The sequence below is a fragment of the Penaeus vannamei genome, chromosome 6 (assembly GCF_042767895.1).
Source record: "Penaeus vannamei isolate JL-2024 chromosome 6, ASM4276789v1, whole genome shotgun sequence".
Taxonomy (NCBI): Eukaryota; Metazoa; Arthropoda; class Malacostraca; order Decapoda; family Penaeidae; genus Penaeus; species Penaeus vannamei.
In genome coordinates, this window is record NC_091554.1 from 2,030,773 (window position 1) to 2,045,772 (window position 15,000).

Consider the following 15,000-nt stretch of genomic DNA (forward strand, 5'->3'; position numbering starts at 1 on the left):
CATACATACAGAATAAAAGATTGTTATCAGTATCAATATAAATGACAATGTAATATGTTTCTCTTCCACAGGTTTGAGAAAATGATTAGTGGTATGTACATGGGAGAAGTTGCAAGGCAGGTTATCGTGCGGCTGGTGGCAGAGGGCCTGCTCTTCGATGGAAAATCTTCAGATATTTTGCAAGAGAAAGGTTCTTTCTTCACTAAATACATCTCAGAAATCGAAAGGTACTTTTATCTTCAGTTGAATATTATGAAGAAAAAAATCACCTAATATATTATCCATGAGTTCAGCAGTGCTTGTAGTATTGTATTAATCATCTCTTCCTGCATTCCAAGAAATCATAGAAGAATATTATTATTTCCATATCATTCACACCATGTACAAATTACCAAAGAAAAGGCACTGCATGTCAGTGATGTGTAATAAAGAAAGATATATTTTTATCTTTTGCTTCATATAACAAATTGGTTTGCAAATATACTTATAGAGAGTTGAGGAGTTAGTTATTAGCAAGAGACAATGGCAGATATGTTTTATGCCTTCTGTTGTAACTTTGGGTTTATTTTATATCATCTTGATACATTATGCAAAAGATTTTAAGAACTTATTGAAGTGATAAAAATAATGATAGAAATTGGTATTATAGGAAATCATGTAGGGAGCATTGTTGAACTTAGCTTTGGGTACAGATACATAGGGAGAATATTTTTATGCTAGTCCTTAAAGTAAATATAGAAATTACTATGACTATTGCCATATATTTTGATACTTTTACAGATTTGTAATACTATTCAGTTTTCAAATCATATGTATTTGGACTGAAAATGTTTACAGCTATGCTTTTATCATTTTCCAGTGATGAAGATGGAGATTTCAACAATTGCTATGCTATTCTGGAGGAACTTGGTCTTAACAATGCCACTGATGCTGACTGTGCAAATGTCCGTCATGTGTGCGAATGCGTTTCTCGGCGAGCAGCATACTTAGCCGGAGCAGGTGTTGCTCTCCTCCTTAACCGTATCAATGAAGAAAGTGTATCTGTTGCTGTGGATGGATCTGTTTATCGTTTCCATCCACACTTCCACAACCTTATGGTGGAGCAGGTATCACAGCTCATTAAGCCTGGAATTAAGGTAAAGATTTCAGTAAATTTTGTTATTGATATTTTGACATCTGCGTAAAATCTATTTTAGATTTTTCTGCATTTCAAATTGGGAGAGCACAGGGATATTTGCAGTTAAAACTTAAATAGTCCCCATTAATTAAGTTGTGCTTGTAAGAGACATGCAGATTGTAAGAATCTTTATCCATACAAGTAGGTTTTATCTGTAAAGCATTTAATTACTAATATATCTGATGAATGGAAACCAAATGATAATAATCTTTCTCTTCCAGTTTGACCTAATGTTGTCAGAGGACGGAAGTGGCCGTGGTGCAGCCTTAGTGGCAGCTGTAGCTTCCAGGACCTCAGCCATGAGATAGAGCGATGATCCTATTTCGTAACAGTGGAACAATAAATGTGAAAGTGTCTTCATATGTAGGAGATTTTTGTTGCACACAATGCATGTTTTTTATATAGTTCTTGACTGATGATATGAATACTAGTTAACATTGCAGGCATACAGTGTGCTAGTTTTGTGGTAAGTGGATAAGCTGAAGGGTAACGGATGTGGAAAGATGCTGCCATCTTCAGTATTTACAATCAGTTAGAAGGTTTATGGATGGAATGTAAGCTTAAACTTTTATTTTTCTCTACATTTTAGATACACACACACACACACACATATATCTATCTATATATATATCTATATCTATATATCTATATATATATATATATATATATATATATATATATATATATATATATATATATATTTATTTATATATATATATATATATATATATATATATATATATATATATATATATATATGTATGTATATATGTGTGTGTGTGTGTGTGTGTGTGAGTGGGTGGGTGGGTGGTTGTATGCATGTGTGTATATGTATGTATGAATGATTGAATGAATGATTGTGTGTATGTACGAATATATGTATGTACACACACACAGACACTCATATATGTATATATATATATATATATATATATATATATATATATATATATATATATATATATATATATATATATATATATATATATATTTATATATATATATATATTTATATATATATATATATATATATATATATATATATGTTCGTATGTATGTATATGTGTGTGTGTGTACACACACACATACATACATACATATATGTGTGTGTGTGTGTGTGTGTATATATATGTATGTATAACCATGAATATGTATATTTTTATTTTTAGTATGTATCAGGATTATCATTTCACACTAAAAAACAATATTATATAAATGCATATATTATATATAGATAGTTTATTTAACTTCAAATACTATTTTAAGAGTTTGGTGATTATGATATGTTGATCTCCATCTCAAGTTGGTGTAAATTTTGAATGCGTTGGAAAGACAGGAGTTTCAGAACCACCACTGAGAAAAAAGAAAAAAGAAATAAATTAATCAGTTGTTCACTGGCAGCATTACTGCTTTTTCTGTGAATTCATAAGGTGATATGCAGTAGTAGAGTCCTAAGACGTTTGGGATTTCTGTAAAACAAAAACGTTTTTTCATTCTTTCTTTCTTTTCTTATTGGTGTGCTTGTGGTATAATGATGCTTCTTGTTTTAATTCTGTTAATAATTCTACGTAATCACTCTTATTTTATTGATTAAACATTAAACAATTAGCGCAAGGGCCAGAAATATACAAAATGTTTTTAAAATTCCTAGCTTCATCAGTGTGGCCATAGGCAAGTTTGGATGTAATATTTAGGCTCTTACAAGAACTAAGATAACATGGTAAAGGCAGATGTTATTATTTCAAAGTTGTAGTTACTAGAAATTCTGGAAGAATGCTAATTGAATTGCACCTCAGTCTGATTTTTTATAAGTAATTTTGGGAAAAATTCTTCAAGTGTGATGTGCTTATTTATCAACACTGATAAAGTTCAATTGAAACTTTCAAAATGAATATAAATTGTTATGTGCTTAGGCATATTTATAAATGTAATATATAAATATATATATATATTTATATATATATATATATATATATATATATATATATATATATATATATATATATGTATGTATATGTATATGTATGTATGTATGTAATGTATATATTATCGATAATACCATGACAACAAAGGGAATGGAAAATACCTTTTGGTTTTTAAGATACAGGAAGCACTTTTACCATTTTTGTCCTGGATTTTTATTACAGCATGGATATTTAATGATTTTAATGGAGAAATTCAGTATAAATAGCTTTAAAAAGTCATCATAAAGATTTTAGGACTTCAACAACAAAAATAGTTGTCGTTTTTTCAGTCACGTTATCATTTGCATTGACATATCACAGTTCAACCTGGCCCTGGCTTATTTTACTTCAGACTTTATGAAGCATTTGTCTTCCTTGTGTCATTATACTCTGAAAAGGTTATCAAGTATTTTGAGAACATTATATTTGTCATGTAAATGGGGAACATCTGCCCAAGCAATTCACAAATGCTATTTTATCTTACATTTCATTGGAAGCTGTGATAGTTCTTAACATTATAGATGGAATTATAATAAAAGTGCTGCTGGTTATGAAGTACTTACACATTTGGTTTTCCTTTAGAAAAATATTTATTATTGATACAGGAAGTTTCCGTCAACAGATATATTTATGTATATTGAATATATTTTTAGAGAAACTTGTTATTTTTCACTCTGGATATTCATTCTGTTTTACCTCCAATATTTGTTTTTAAATTTACCCAGTAATTGCACTATACTTCCCCATATAACATGCTGTTGCTCAACAAACTGTGTACATTGCTATGTGTACTTTTATGAACAAATCCATAGCAAGGTTTGGGGAAGCTGAAATGAGGCAGGACCCACTCCCAGGGAAAATGACTTGGGGAGAATTTCAAGGTAAAGATCAAATAGGAATGTATGACATTCTACAAAGTATATCACATTCAAATGGTCTGAATATAAGGAGTGTTATGTATAAAGAATGAGGGAAGAAGAGAAGGTATGGAGTCATCCAGTGACTACTCCTTCTTCTTGCCTCATGATCTGTGTGGACAGCTGGGAGCGTGTTGTTTCCTTTACTCTCTGTACATAGAAGATGAGGAGAATGAAAAGTTTGTGCAATGAATGGTTAAAATATTTATATTTTATATATATATAAAAGGTGTAATATTCTTTGCTCTTAACTCATTCTGTATCCAATTGCTTTCATTTTGTTCCAGTTGAATCTCATTCTCCATTCTTATGAAAACTTAATTTTGAAACATTTCATGTTACTTGGTTGTATAGTTTAATTTATTACTGAAATTTTCTTTCAGTGATTATAAAATAAAGATGAAATGCTTGCATGTGTTATTTATTTCAGTACATATCCACATTACTGATTAGAAAGTTTCCATAAACAAGTTCTATTTTCTCCAATTTCAACATTTATTTTCTGAATAATCATATGTGGGGGGAGGGGTGTTGTGGTACTGTTACTGTAAAGCTCTAAGGCCAAAAATTACTCGTAGATGATTGGCCTGTAAAATTCAGAACAAACTAAGAGCAGCAAATTTGAATATTAAATCTCCATTTTAGAAGATGAAAAATTCTTTATCCTCAATTTATATCATGTCATTTTTCTTCTGAAAACACTACTTTGCAATTAAAGCCTTACATGCCTTATTATCTTTTGCTGGTCAGCTCTCCTGTAAAGGCTCACACCTTTAAGCATATATTAGAGTGGAACAAGAGAGAGAGACAGACATAAAACATCATAGAATAAATTGTCATGGAAGATAAACACTTTTGGGTAAACATATTATATTATCAGATTTACACATGTCTTTAATTTTAATCAAGTGATACAAGTACATGTACATCTCTAAATTCCTTCCCAACACAAACCTGGGATTTATATATACAAAAACATATTCACAAAATAAGATAAGGCTATCTTCAAATCAGACAAAATTATCTATTGCATGATCATTATAATTTCATAAGAAATATAAAACTGCTTATAAATGTGCCCAAAAATGAAAAGTGAGAAATATATCCTAATGCAATTGTCTACTCCATTTTACCATGCTGAATGTTGAGGTTTTTCAGCATAGTAACACTATAAATTAGCTTTAAAAAATATTACTGTGCATGTAAAACTACTGATAATCAATGTCCATATCAAAGAAAGTTGAATAAAAAAATATAACCAGAATATTTAATTCCCAAGTTAAGGGAGCTACTGAAGCTATATTTTTATTTGAAGGCTTTGGATTTATATTTCTATGGAAACTAGATATTAGAAACAAAGTTATTCAGCAATGTGTGCAGAAAAGATTTGTTCTATGATAAAGCATAGTACTTTGGAAAAAAAACATTTTAGTTTCTGTGAAGTGAGTTCTCAGTATACAAGAACTCCATCTATGGCTTCTATTACTCTAGTTTTAAAAACTTCATTACCTGCTAACAAAGAAGATAAATAAAAAGTTTTATTGAAATAATCCTTCCCCTGCTAATAATGTGTTGAGAAATGAAATTCATGGGACATTACTGAGATCAAATTCATCACCAATTAATATAGGAAGAGACGGCTTATAAATGTTAGGTTGTCAACAGCAATTCACATTCACTTGTAGAAAATAAAAAAGGAACCTTATAAGCTATAAGATTCGGTATTCACATATAATACATATTCCTAATATGTCTTTGAACATTTTATGATCACAGCTGAGCATTATCAAGAAAAATCCATAATGCTAACATAAGCATTCCTTTATCTTATTACCATTTCTAGTTTTTTCTCCAACAATCCACATAGTAGGTCATAAAAGCCATATAGTATTATTTTCTGAATAAAATCATACATTTTACACATCAAAAATATCAAATATTATGTCTCATTGGATGTCTAACTTGAAAAGATAAAAAAAAAAAATCTTTTACACATTTATCCTGAAAGGGTAAGGTATTTGTACCAAAAATGCATGTTTCATACAGTGTGTCCATTGTATTTACCTATTTTTTAATTCTAGTAAATAATACATCAATAAATAAATAAATCAATGTAAAACTAGATGACCAATAACTCATCTTTCCATTATCACTACCCTTCAACAACTGTATACTAGTCTTCACTCTTAAAAAATTAAAAATAAAAAAATAGCTTATTACAAAAAACAGCATTTAGAGCATGCAGATGGTTTACACAACTCAAACTGCTTATCTATGATGATCGATGAAGAGGCAGCTGATTAGCAAACACTAATTTCTTCGGGGTACTGTTACCTTCATCTCTTGTCTCACTTTCTCTGCAAAAATTAAGGGTTTTTTAACAATAACATCACTGAAAAAGAAATAATGTATTAACAAATAATGAATGACAGAAAACTACTGTCAAATATACACATGCATAGTAAAGCTACACTACAATGTGTTACAATTCTTTTCTTTACACTCAAAATATATTGCTTCAACATACAAATCTTAATACCTATACAATAAAAAAAAATTACTGGTTGCTTACATGGAGTCATTTATCTGGATCTGTTCAGCCTTTTTACACAGGGGAAGATCCAGAAGTTGGTTTGTAAGTTCTACGTTTCGAACTGACCCAAAGAATTCTGTTATTAGGACGTTGTTTGGATCCCTCTTGTACAGATCTCGCCGAACACCAACTGTAGAGATGCAGACTTGCTTTGGGCACACTTGCAGCTAGAAAAGGCATGAAAGATAAAAATCACAAACATACACACACATAAACCTCAGAGATACACAATCAACTATATATAGATGATATAAGCACCAAAGCCAAACATAAAAACTATCATATGTATCTGATAACAGAGGACACTTTAAAACTGAAAACTGTACTCTCATTAACCAGTACACCTGATAATATTATACCAGGAATCACTGAAAAAAATTAACTGCCAAACAGTGCAATGCCTACTTTTTCACGAGTGAGTGGGGTATGATTTATCTATGATGAGGATACAACAAAATCAAAACAAATAAATCAATACAAAGGGAGACAAGCTCAAGAAAGCTCATAATCCCAAGTATAAATCAATTGAAAAAAAGATAAAACATATACAACCATAAAAAGAAACATAAATTTAACACATCATAATTTATAATTGATTACAAGTGTTTCTCTTACCAGTATTTATGTATCTACATTAATATCTGTATCATAGTTTTTTTTTCACTTTTTTTTTTTTTTTTGACACTTTTACAGTAGCATCAATAACAATGTCAACGTACACAAATTCAAAAAGATCTTATCATAAAAGCATAACAGCAAATCAACTTACAAACTGAGCCAATGTCTTCTTGCTGTCAGGGGTCACTTTCTCAAGGAACTCGAGGGCATAGTATGTGAAGCGATCTATTATGTAGACTCCTATAGCTGGGTCTACATGATGCTGGGGGTGTGACAAAACATTTTTATCATCTTTTATCAAAACATTACTTTTATAATATGCAAAGGCACAATAAAATATATATCTCAGTAATAAAAATCATCATCTTAGTATGAAGGATGAAAGATAATTAAGGCATAATTATACAGAAGCAAGTGATGATTAATAAACATGTCAATGGATAGAAGAATAGAATTTGTTTTCATTTCACATATTAAAGTACGGTAAATGATATATCATAATACTTATGAACTTAATCTAAAACATCAACAAAATAAAAGGCATAATTATATTAGAGCAATTCATAACAGCTAGTCTCAGACAAGTATCTTTTTATCTCTTTTCTTATTTTTGTTTCTTTGAATATTTCTTTGTGAAATCTACACAGCAAGGTGCTAGGGTAGCCATGCCAGGACTTTTGTTTTGACATGATTGCCTTATCAAATCCAATGGCACCACTCGCATTAATCCTCTTTCCTACTCAAATATGAAGATACAATCAGGGCCTCTACTAAAAAATAGAAGCTTGCGCTAAATGAACCTCAAACCCTTTGGTAATACTTCATTTGTTAGTAATACTTCATCAGTAAGCAATAAAATTCCAAACACTTGATTGTACTTTCAAGGGTGAGTTTGCTGCTCAGATTTTTTTCCTTTCGCCCTTGTCTATACTTTAATCATTCCTTTTATTATGCTATGATCTAATTACATATACAGCCAATCCCTAATTCATTACGTAGTCTTATAATTTCCTTGTCTTTTTATCAAGATGTTTACATTTCATAATCATATATAAAAAAAAATTAGAGCTATTGCCTTTCTAAACTTACTATTTTACTCCAATCCTTACATCTCACTACATACCAAGTTCACATTTAAAGTTACATCCAGCTAAAACTGTAAAAATGTTTTCTGATGTTTTCTAGCCTTATCAACACTATACCACTTTGTCTCCTCAATGGAATGGATGCAAATAAGTGGTATAAATTTGATTGTTATTAGCTCATTATGGTAGAAAAGTTCTGAATCAATGAGATCCACATAAGGTTTACCTGCTCATTTTGCTTATTATAATATGCAAAATAAATCACATATCACTATTTGTAAGTCTGAAGTTAGCTGAAGAAAAGAAAAAACATCAAGTAATGTGTGTCGTGATTACAAACTTTACTTGTCTTCTGAGATAAATTTCATTTCATTTCTAATCCATTGGATATTCCAATAACCTTGCAACATAGGGATAAGAACTGTTCATCCTGTTAAAACACATTTTTCTTTTTCATTCACACCTCTGATACCAAATGTGCCACATCTGCACATCACTCAACTGGAATGTAAGTTAATAGTCACATGATGTCATGACAATCTGTACTGGGTAAATGTTACAACAAGAAATAACTTTACATAATTCCAAATGTGGCTTACCGAGAGTGAGTCTTCGCCAACAAGACTTGATGCAATGGCCAAAATGTTTGGAGAATAGAAATGTTCATACATAGAGGCAGCTTGGCAGGTATCAATAATAAATAAGATTTCATTGTACCTGCAACAGAAAAATGTATTTAGTTACAATTTGGAACAATCAAAAAGGTAATGCAAAAATAGCAAAAAAACAATAAAAAATCTTGATTTACAACTTACCGTTTCTTCTGCCACATCTGCTCAAAGGCATCAGCTAATTCAACATTTGTAATTTCTTCAGAATCCTGGAACTTCAAGAAACCATCTCCACCATGGCCAGTCATGTATATAAGGATATTCGATCCATCATCAGTCAAGAGGCGTTTTGACCTTGGAGTACTGGGAGCCAGACGGCCAGTAAGAAGCCTAACAAAATTTTCAACAGTGACCTAAAAACAAAAAGACATAATAATATATATAAAGAGCTGACTAAATTTGTAATTATAACTTGGAATGAGAAGCCTACATTTCTATGGTATAAAGCTACATAAGTGATATATATTTCTATAGGACAATTGATTATAATTGCCTGGTCCTAGCATTATGTTAAAAAAGCAATGACCTCTGTTCACCTCATATCCTCTGTAATCAACTTCAACATCCTCTCCATAAACATTGATGTGCTGTTGTGCATTATTGAACACAGTTGCAGGTCTTGGGTTGCGAGGATTACATGCCATGTCATCTGCAACCATCAGGATGATTTGACTGAAACAAAATAAATAGCATATCAGAAAATACCCTACCAAATATCAATCTTTACTTGGTAAAAGTGGAAAATAAATCTTGAAATAAGGATTGTTCTGAGACAGAGAAAAGGTAAGGCATCGCTAATCCCCTTAAATAACAAAAAAACTCTATTGGCTGTAGAAACAATATGTAGAAACTGAAGGCAAACCCATATCTGCTAACACCGATATCACCATTACTGACTCTTAGTGCTCACACTGGCCTCCATGCCTCTGACACTAATTTATATTCTATGAAGAACGAGCTTGCAACCCATCCTAGTGATATGCTGAGAGGCAAGGAACCAGCCCAAGCTCAAACTTGCTGAATACATGTATTTCTCTCTCTCTTTTCATGCTGGAGCATCAAAGGCACAAAAGCCATGGTAAATACAGGACTCCATCTCATATGGATAAAGTCCAGTTAATGAAAAAATACTAAATAAAAATAGCCTTCCAGAGCAAAAAAGCCCAATCAATTTCAAATTATAATTTACTTTATCTACGTCCACCAATCAGATTAATTCCTACTTACCTATCTGGGATCCCAAGTCTTTTGACGGAGCGATACATTGACAGCACATTTGCCACATGTCGATAGTTGAACCAGAAGCGCGAAGTATCAACCAAGACAGCCCAGTTGTTTGTGTGAGTTTTTCCTTTTAAGAACTGAGATGCGGATACCTCCTGTAAAAGTTTAAAGGCATGAATATCACTAATTCTGAAAGCTGAGAGGAGGAAAGAGAGAGGGAAGGAGGGAGGGAAGGAGGGAGGGAGGGAAGGAGGGAGAGAGGGAAGGAGGGAGAGAGGGAAGGAGGGAGAGAGGGAAGGAGGGAGAGAGGGAAGGAGGGAGAGAGGGAAGGAGGGAGAGAGGGAAGGAGGGAGTGAGGGAAGGAGGGAGAGAGGGAAGGAGGGAGAGAGGGAGAGAGGGAAGGAGGGAGAGAGGGAGAGAGGGAGAGATGGAATGAGGGAGAGATGGAATGAGGGAGAGAGGGAGAGAGGGAATGAGGGAGAGAGGGAATGAGGGAGAGAGGGAATGAGGGAGAATGAGGGAGAGAGGGAATGAGGGAGAGAGGGAAGGAAGGAGGGAGGGAGGGAGGGAGGGAGGGAGGGAGGGAGGGAGGGAGGGAGGGAGGGAGGGAGGGAGGGAGGGAGGGAGGCAGGGAAGGAGGGACCGAGAGAGGGAGGGAATAAGTGAGGGAAGGAATGAGGGAGAGAGGGAAGGAGGGGGAGAGGGAAGGAAGGAAGACGAGAAGGAAGGAAGGAGCGAAAGGAGGGAGAGAGGGAAGGAAGGAAGGAGGGAGGGAGGGAGGGAGGGAGAGAGGGAGGGAGGGAGGGAGGGAGGGAGGGAGGGAGGGAGGGAGGGAGGGAGGGAGGGAGGGAGCGAGTGAGTGAGGGAAGGAGGGAGAGAGGTAAGGAGGGAGGGAGGGAGGGAGGTAAGGAGGAGGAGGAGGAGGAAGAGGAGGAGGAGGAGGAGGAGGAGGAGGAGGAGGAGGAGGAGGAGGAGGAGGAGGAGGAGGAGGAGGAGGAGGAGGAGGAAAAGGAGAAGGAGAAGGAGAAGGAGAAGGAGAAGAAGAAGGAGGAGATGGAGATGGAGATGGAGATGGAGATGGAGATGGAGATGGAGATGGAGATGGAGATGGAGATGGAGAAGAAGGAGAAGGAATGGAGAAATAGGTAGCCTATCAAAACAACAGAAGTGGCTCAAATGCTCATTATAGCCAAGGTGCCTTTGGCATTCCAACAAAGGCCACATATATATATATATATCATATATATGTAAATATATAAATATATATCTGTAAATATATATATATATATATAAATATATATATATACATATATATATATATATATATATATATATATATATATATATATATATATATATATATATGTATAGTTTAGGTTATGATAGGCAAGAGGTTAGTTTAGGTTAGGATAGGCTAGAGGTTAGTTTCGGTTAGGATAGGCTAGAGGTTAGTTTTGGTTAGGATAGGCTAGAGGTTAGTTTCGGTTAGGATAGGCTAGAGGTTAGTTTTGGTTAGGATAGGCTTGAGGTTAGTTTAGGTTAGGATAGGCTAGAGGTTAGTTTAGGTTAGGATAGGCTTGAGGTTAGTTTAGGTTAGGATAGGCTTGAGGTTAGTTTAGGTTAGGATAGGCTTGAGGTTAGTTTAGGTTAGGATAGGCTAGAGGTTAGTTTAGGTTAGGATAGGCTTGAGGTTAGTTTAGGTTAGGATAGGCTTGAGGTTAGTTTAGGTTAGGATAGGCTTGAGGTTAGTTTAGGTTAGGATAGGCTTGAGGTTAGTTTAGGTTAGGATAGGCTTGAGGTTAGTTTAGGTTAGGATAGGCTAGAGGTTAGTTTAGGTTAGGATAGGCTTGAGGTTAGTTTAGGTTAGGATAGGCTAGAGGTTAGTTTAGGTTAGGATAGGCTAGAGGTTAGTTTAGGTTAGGATAGGCTAGAGGTTAGTTTAGGTTAGGATAGGCTAGAGGTTAGTTTAGGTTAGGATAGGCTAGAGGTTAGTTTAGGTTAGGATAGGCTAGAGGTTAGTTTAGGTTAGGATAGGCTAGAGGTTAGTTTAGGTTAGGATAGGCTAGAGGTTAGTTTAGGTTATGATAGGCTAGAGGTTAGTTTAGGTTAGGATAGGCTAGAGGTTAGTTTAGATTAGGATAGGCTTGAGGTTAGTTTAGGTTATGATAGGCTAGAGGTTAGTTTAGGTTAGGATAGGCTAGAGGTTAGTTTAGGTTAGGATAGGCTAGAGGTTAGGTTAGGTTAGGATAGGCTAGAGGTTAGTTTAGGTTAGGATAGGCTTGAGGTTAGTTTAGGTTAGGATAGGCTAGAGGTTAGGTTAGGTTAGGATAGGCTAGAGGTTAGTTTAGGTTAGGATAGGCTTGAGGTTAGTTTAGGTTAGGATAGGCTTGAGGTTAGTTTAGATTAGGATAGGCTTGAGGTTAGTTTCGGTTATGATAGGCTAGAGGTTAGTTTAGGTTAGGATAGGCTAGAGGTTAGTTTAGGTTAGGATAGGCTAGAGGTTAGTTTAGGTTAGGATAGGCTAGAGGTTAGTTTAGGTTAGGATAGGCTAGAGGTTAGCTTCGGTTAGGATAGGCTTGAGGTTAGTTTAGGTTAGGATAGGCTAGAGGTTAGTTTAGGTTAGGATAGGCTAGAGGTTAGTTTAGGTTAGGATAGGCTAGAGGTTAGTTTAGGTTAGGATAGGCTAGAGGTTAGTTTCGGTTAGGATAGGCTAGAGGTTAGTTTAGGTTAGGATAGGCTAGAGGTTAGTTTAGGTTAGGATAGGCTTGAGGTTAGTTTAGGTTAGGATAGGCTAGAGGTTAGTTTAGGTTATGATAGGCTAGAGGTTAGTTTCGGTTAGGATAGGCTAGAGGTTAGTTTAGGTTAGGATAGGCTTGAGGTTAGTTTAGATTAGGATAGGCTTGAGGTTAGTTTAGGTTAGGATAGGCTAGAGGTTAGTTTAGGTTATGATAGGCTAGAGGTTAGTTTCGGTTAGGATAGGCTTGAGGTTAGTTTAGGTTAGGATAGGCTAGAGGTTAGTTTAGGTTAGGATAGGCTTGAGGTTAGTTTAGGTTAGGATAGGCTAGAGGTTAGGTTAGGTTAGGATAGGCTTGAGGTTAGTTTAGGTTAGGATAGGCTAGAGGTTAGTTTAGATTAGGATAGGCTTGAGGTTAGTTTAGGTTAGGATAGGCTAGAGGTTTGTTTAGGTTATGATAGGCTAGAGGTTAGTTTCGGTTAGGATAGGCTAGAGGTTAGTTTAGGTTATGATAGGCTAGAGGTTAGTTTCGGTTAGGATAGGCTTGAGGTTAGTTTAGGTTAGGATAGGCTAGAGGTTAGTTTAGGTTAGGATAGGCTTGAGGTTAGTTTAGGTTAGGATAGGCTAGAGGTTAGTTTAGGTTAGGATAGGCTAGAGGTTAGTTTAGGTTATGATAGGCTAGAGGTTAGTTTAGGTTAGGATAGGCTTGAGGTTAGTTTAGGTTAGGATAGGCTAGAGGTTAGTTTAGGTTAGGATAGGCTTGAGGTTAGTTTAGGTTAGGATAGGCTAGAGGTTAGTTTAGGTTAGGATAGGCTTGAGGTTAGTTTAGGTTATGATAGGCTAGAGGTTAGTTTAGGTTAGGATAGGCTTGAGGTTAGTTTAGATTAGGATAGGCTTGAGGTTAGTTTAGGTTAGGATAGGCTAGAGGTTAGTTTAGGTTATGATAGGCTAGAGGTTAGTTTCGGTTAGGATAGGCTAGAGGTTAGTTTAGGTTAGGATAGGCTAGAGGTTAGGTTAGGTTAGGATAGGCTAGAGGTTAGTTTAGATTAGGATAGGCTTGAGGTTAGTTTAGGTTAGGATAGGCTAGAGGTTAGTTTAGGTTATGATAGGCTAGAGGTTAGTTTCGGTTAGGATAGGCTAGAGGTTAGTTTAGGTTAGGATAGGCTTGAGGTTAGTTTAGGTTAGGATAGGCTAGAGGTTAGTTTAGGTTAGGATAGGCTTGAGGTTAGTTTAGGTTATGATAGGCTAGAGGTTAGTTTAGGTTAGGATAGGCTTGAGGTTAGTTTAGATTAGGATAGGCTTGAGGTTAGTTTAGGTTAGGATAGGCTAGAGGTTAGTTTAGGTTATGATAGGCTAGAGGTTAGTTTCGGTTAGGATAGGCTAGAGGTTAGTTTAGGTTAGGATAGGCTAGAGGTTAGGTTAGGTTAGGATAGGCTAGAGGTTAGTTTAGGTTAGGATAGGCTTGAGGTTAGTTTAGGTTAGGATAGGCTTGAGGTTAGTTTCGGTTATGATAGGCTAGAGGTTAGTTTAGGTTAGGATAGGCTAGAGGTTAGTTTCGGTTAGGATAGGCTAGAGGTTAGTTTCGGTTAGGATAGGCTAGAGGTTAGTTTAGGTTATGATAGGCTAGAGGTTAGTTTAGGTTAGGATAGGCTTGAGGTTAGTTTCGGTTATGATAGGCTAGAGGTTAGTTTAGGTTAGGATAGGCTTGAGGTTAGTTTAGGTTAGGATAGGCTTGAGGTTAGTTTAGGTTAGGATAGGCTTGAGGTTAGTTTAGGTTAGGATAGGCTAGAGGTTAGTTTCGGTTAGGATAGGCTTGAGGTTAGTTTCGGTTATGATAGGCTAGAGGTTAGTTTAGGTTAGGATAGGCTAGAGGTTAGTTTAGGTTAGGATAGGCTAGAGGTTAGTTTAGGTTAGGATAGGCTTGAGGTTAGTTTAGGTTAGGATAGGCTTGAGGTTAGTTTAGGTTAGGATAGGCTTGAGGTTAGTTTAGGTTAGGATAGGCTTGAGGTTAGTTTCG

General features: G+C 35.0%; 2 protein-coding genes across 7 annotated transcripts in view; one reads left to right on the top strand and one right to left on the bottom strand.

Moving 5' to 3' along the window:
* The window catches only part of Hex-A (Hexokinase A), a 54,544-nt gene extending 50,075 nt beyond the window's left edge, over positions 1–4,469 (top strand). For all 6 annotated transcript variants that reach the window (XM_070122517.1, XM_070122516.1, XM_027356086.2 and 3 more), the window contains 3 exons: positions 72–227; positions 860–1,136; positions 1,399–4,469. In XM_070122517.1, coding sequence (XP_069978618.1) covers positions 72–227; positions 860–1,136; positions 1,399–1,485 — 520 coding nt within the window. In that variant the 3' untranslated portion in view covers positions 1,486–4,469. The remainder of the gene's footprint in view (positions 1–71; positions 228–859; positions 1,137–1,398) is intronic.
* A 442-nt stretch (positions 4,470–4,911) lies between these two features.
* The window catches only part of PIG-K (Phosphatidylinositol glycan anchor biosynthesis class K), an 11,427-nt gene continuing 1,338 nt past the window's right edge, over positions 4,912–15,000 (bottom strand). Inside the window, exons 2-8 of the mRNA XM_027356091.2 lie at positions 10,253–10,404; positions 9,562–9,697; positions 9,170–9,378; positions 8,954–9,071; positions 7,421–7,531; positions 6,631–6,818; positions 4,912–6,415 (exon numbers count right to left, since the gene is read on the bottom strand). Coding sequence (XP_027211892.1) covers positions 6,331–6,415; positions 6,631–6,818; positions 7,421–7,531; positions 8,954–9,071; positions 9,170–9,378; positions 9,562–9,697; positions 10,253–10,404 — 999 coding nt within the window. The 3' untranslated portion in view covers positions 4,912–6,330. The remainder of the gene's footprint in view (positions 6,416–6,630; positions 6,819–7,420; positions 7,532–8,953; positions 9,072–9,169; positions 9,379–9,561; positions 9,698–10,252; positions 10,405–15,000) is intronic.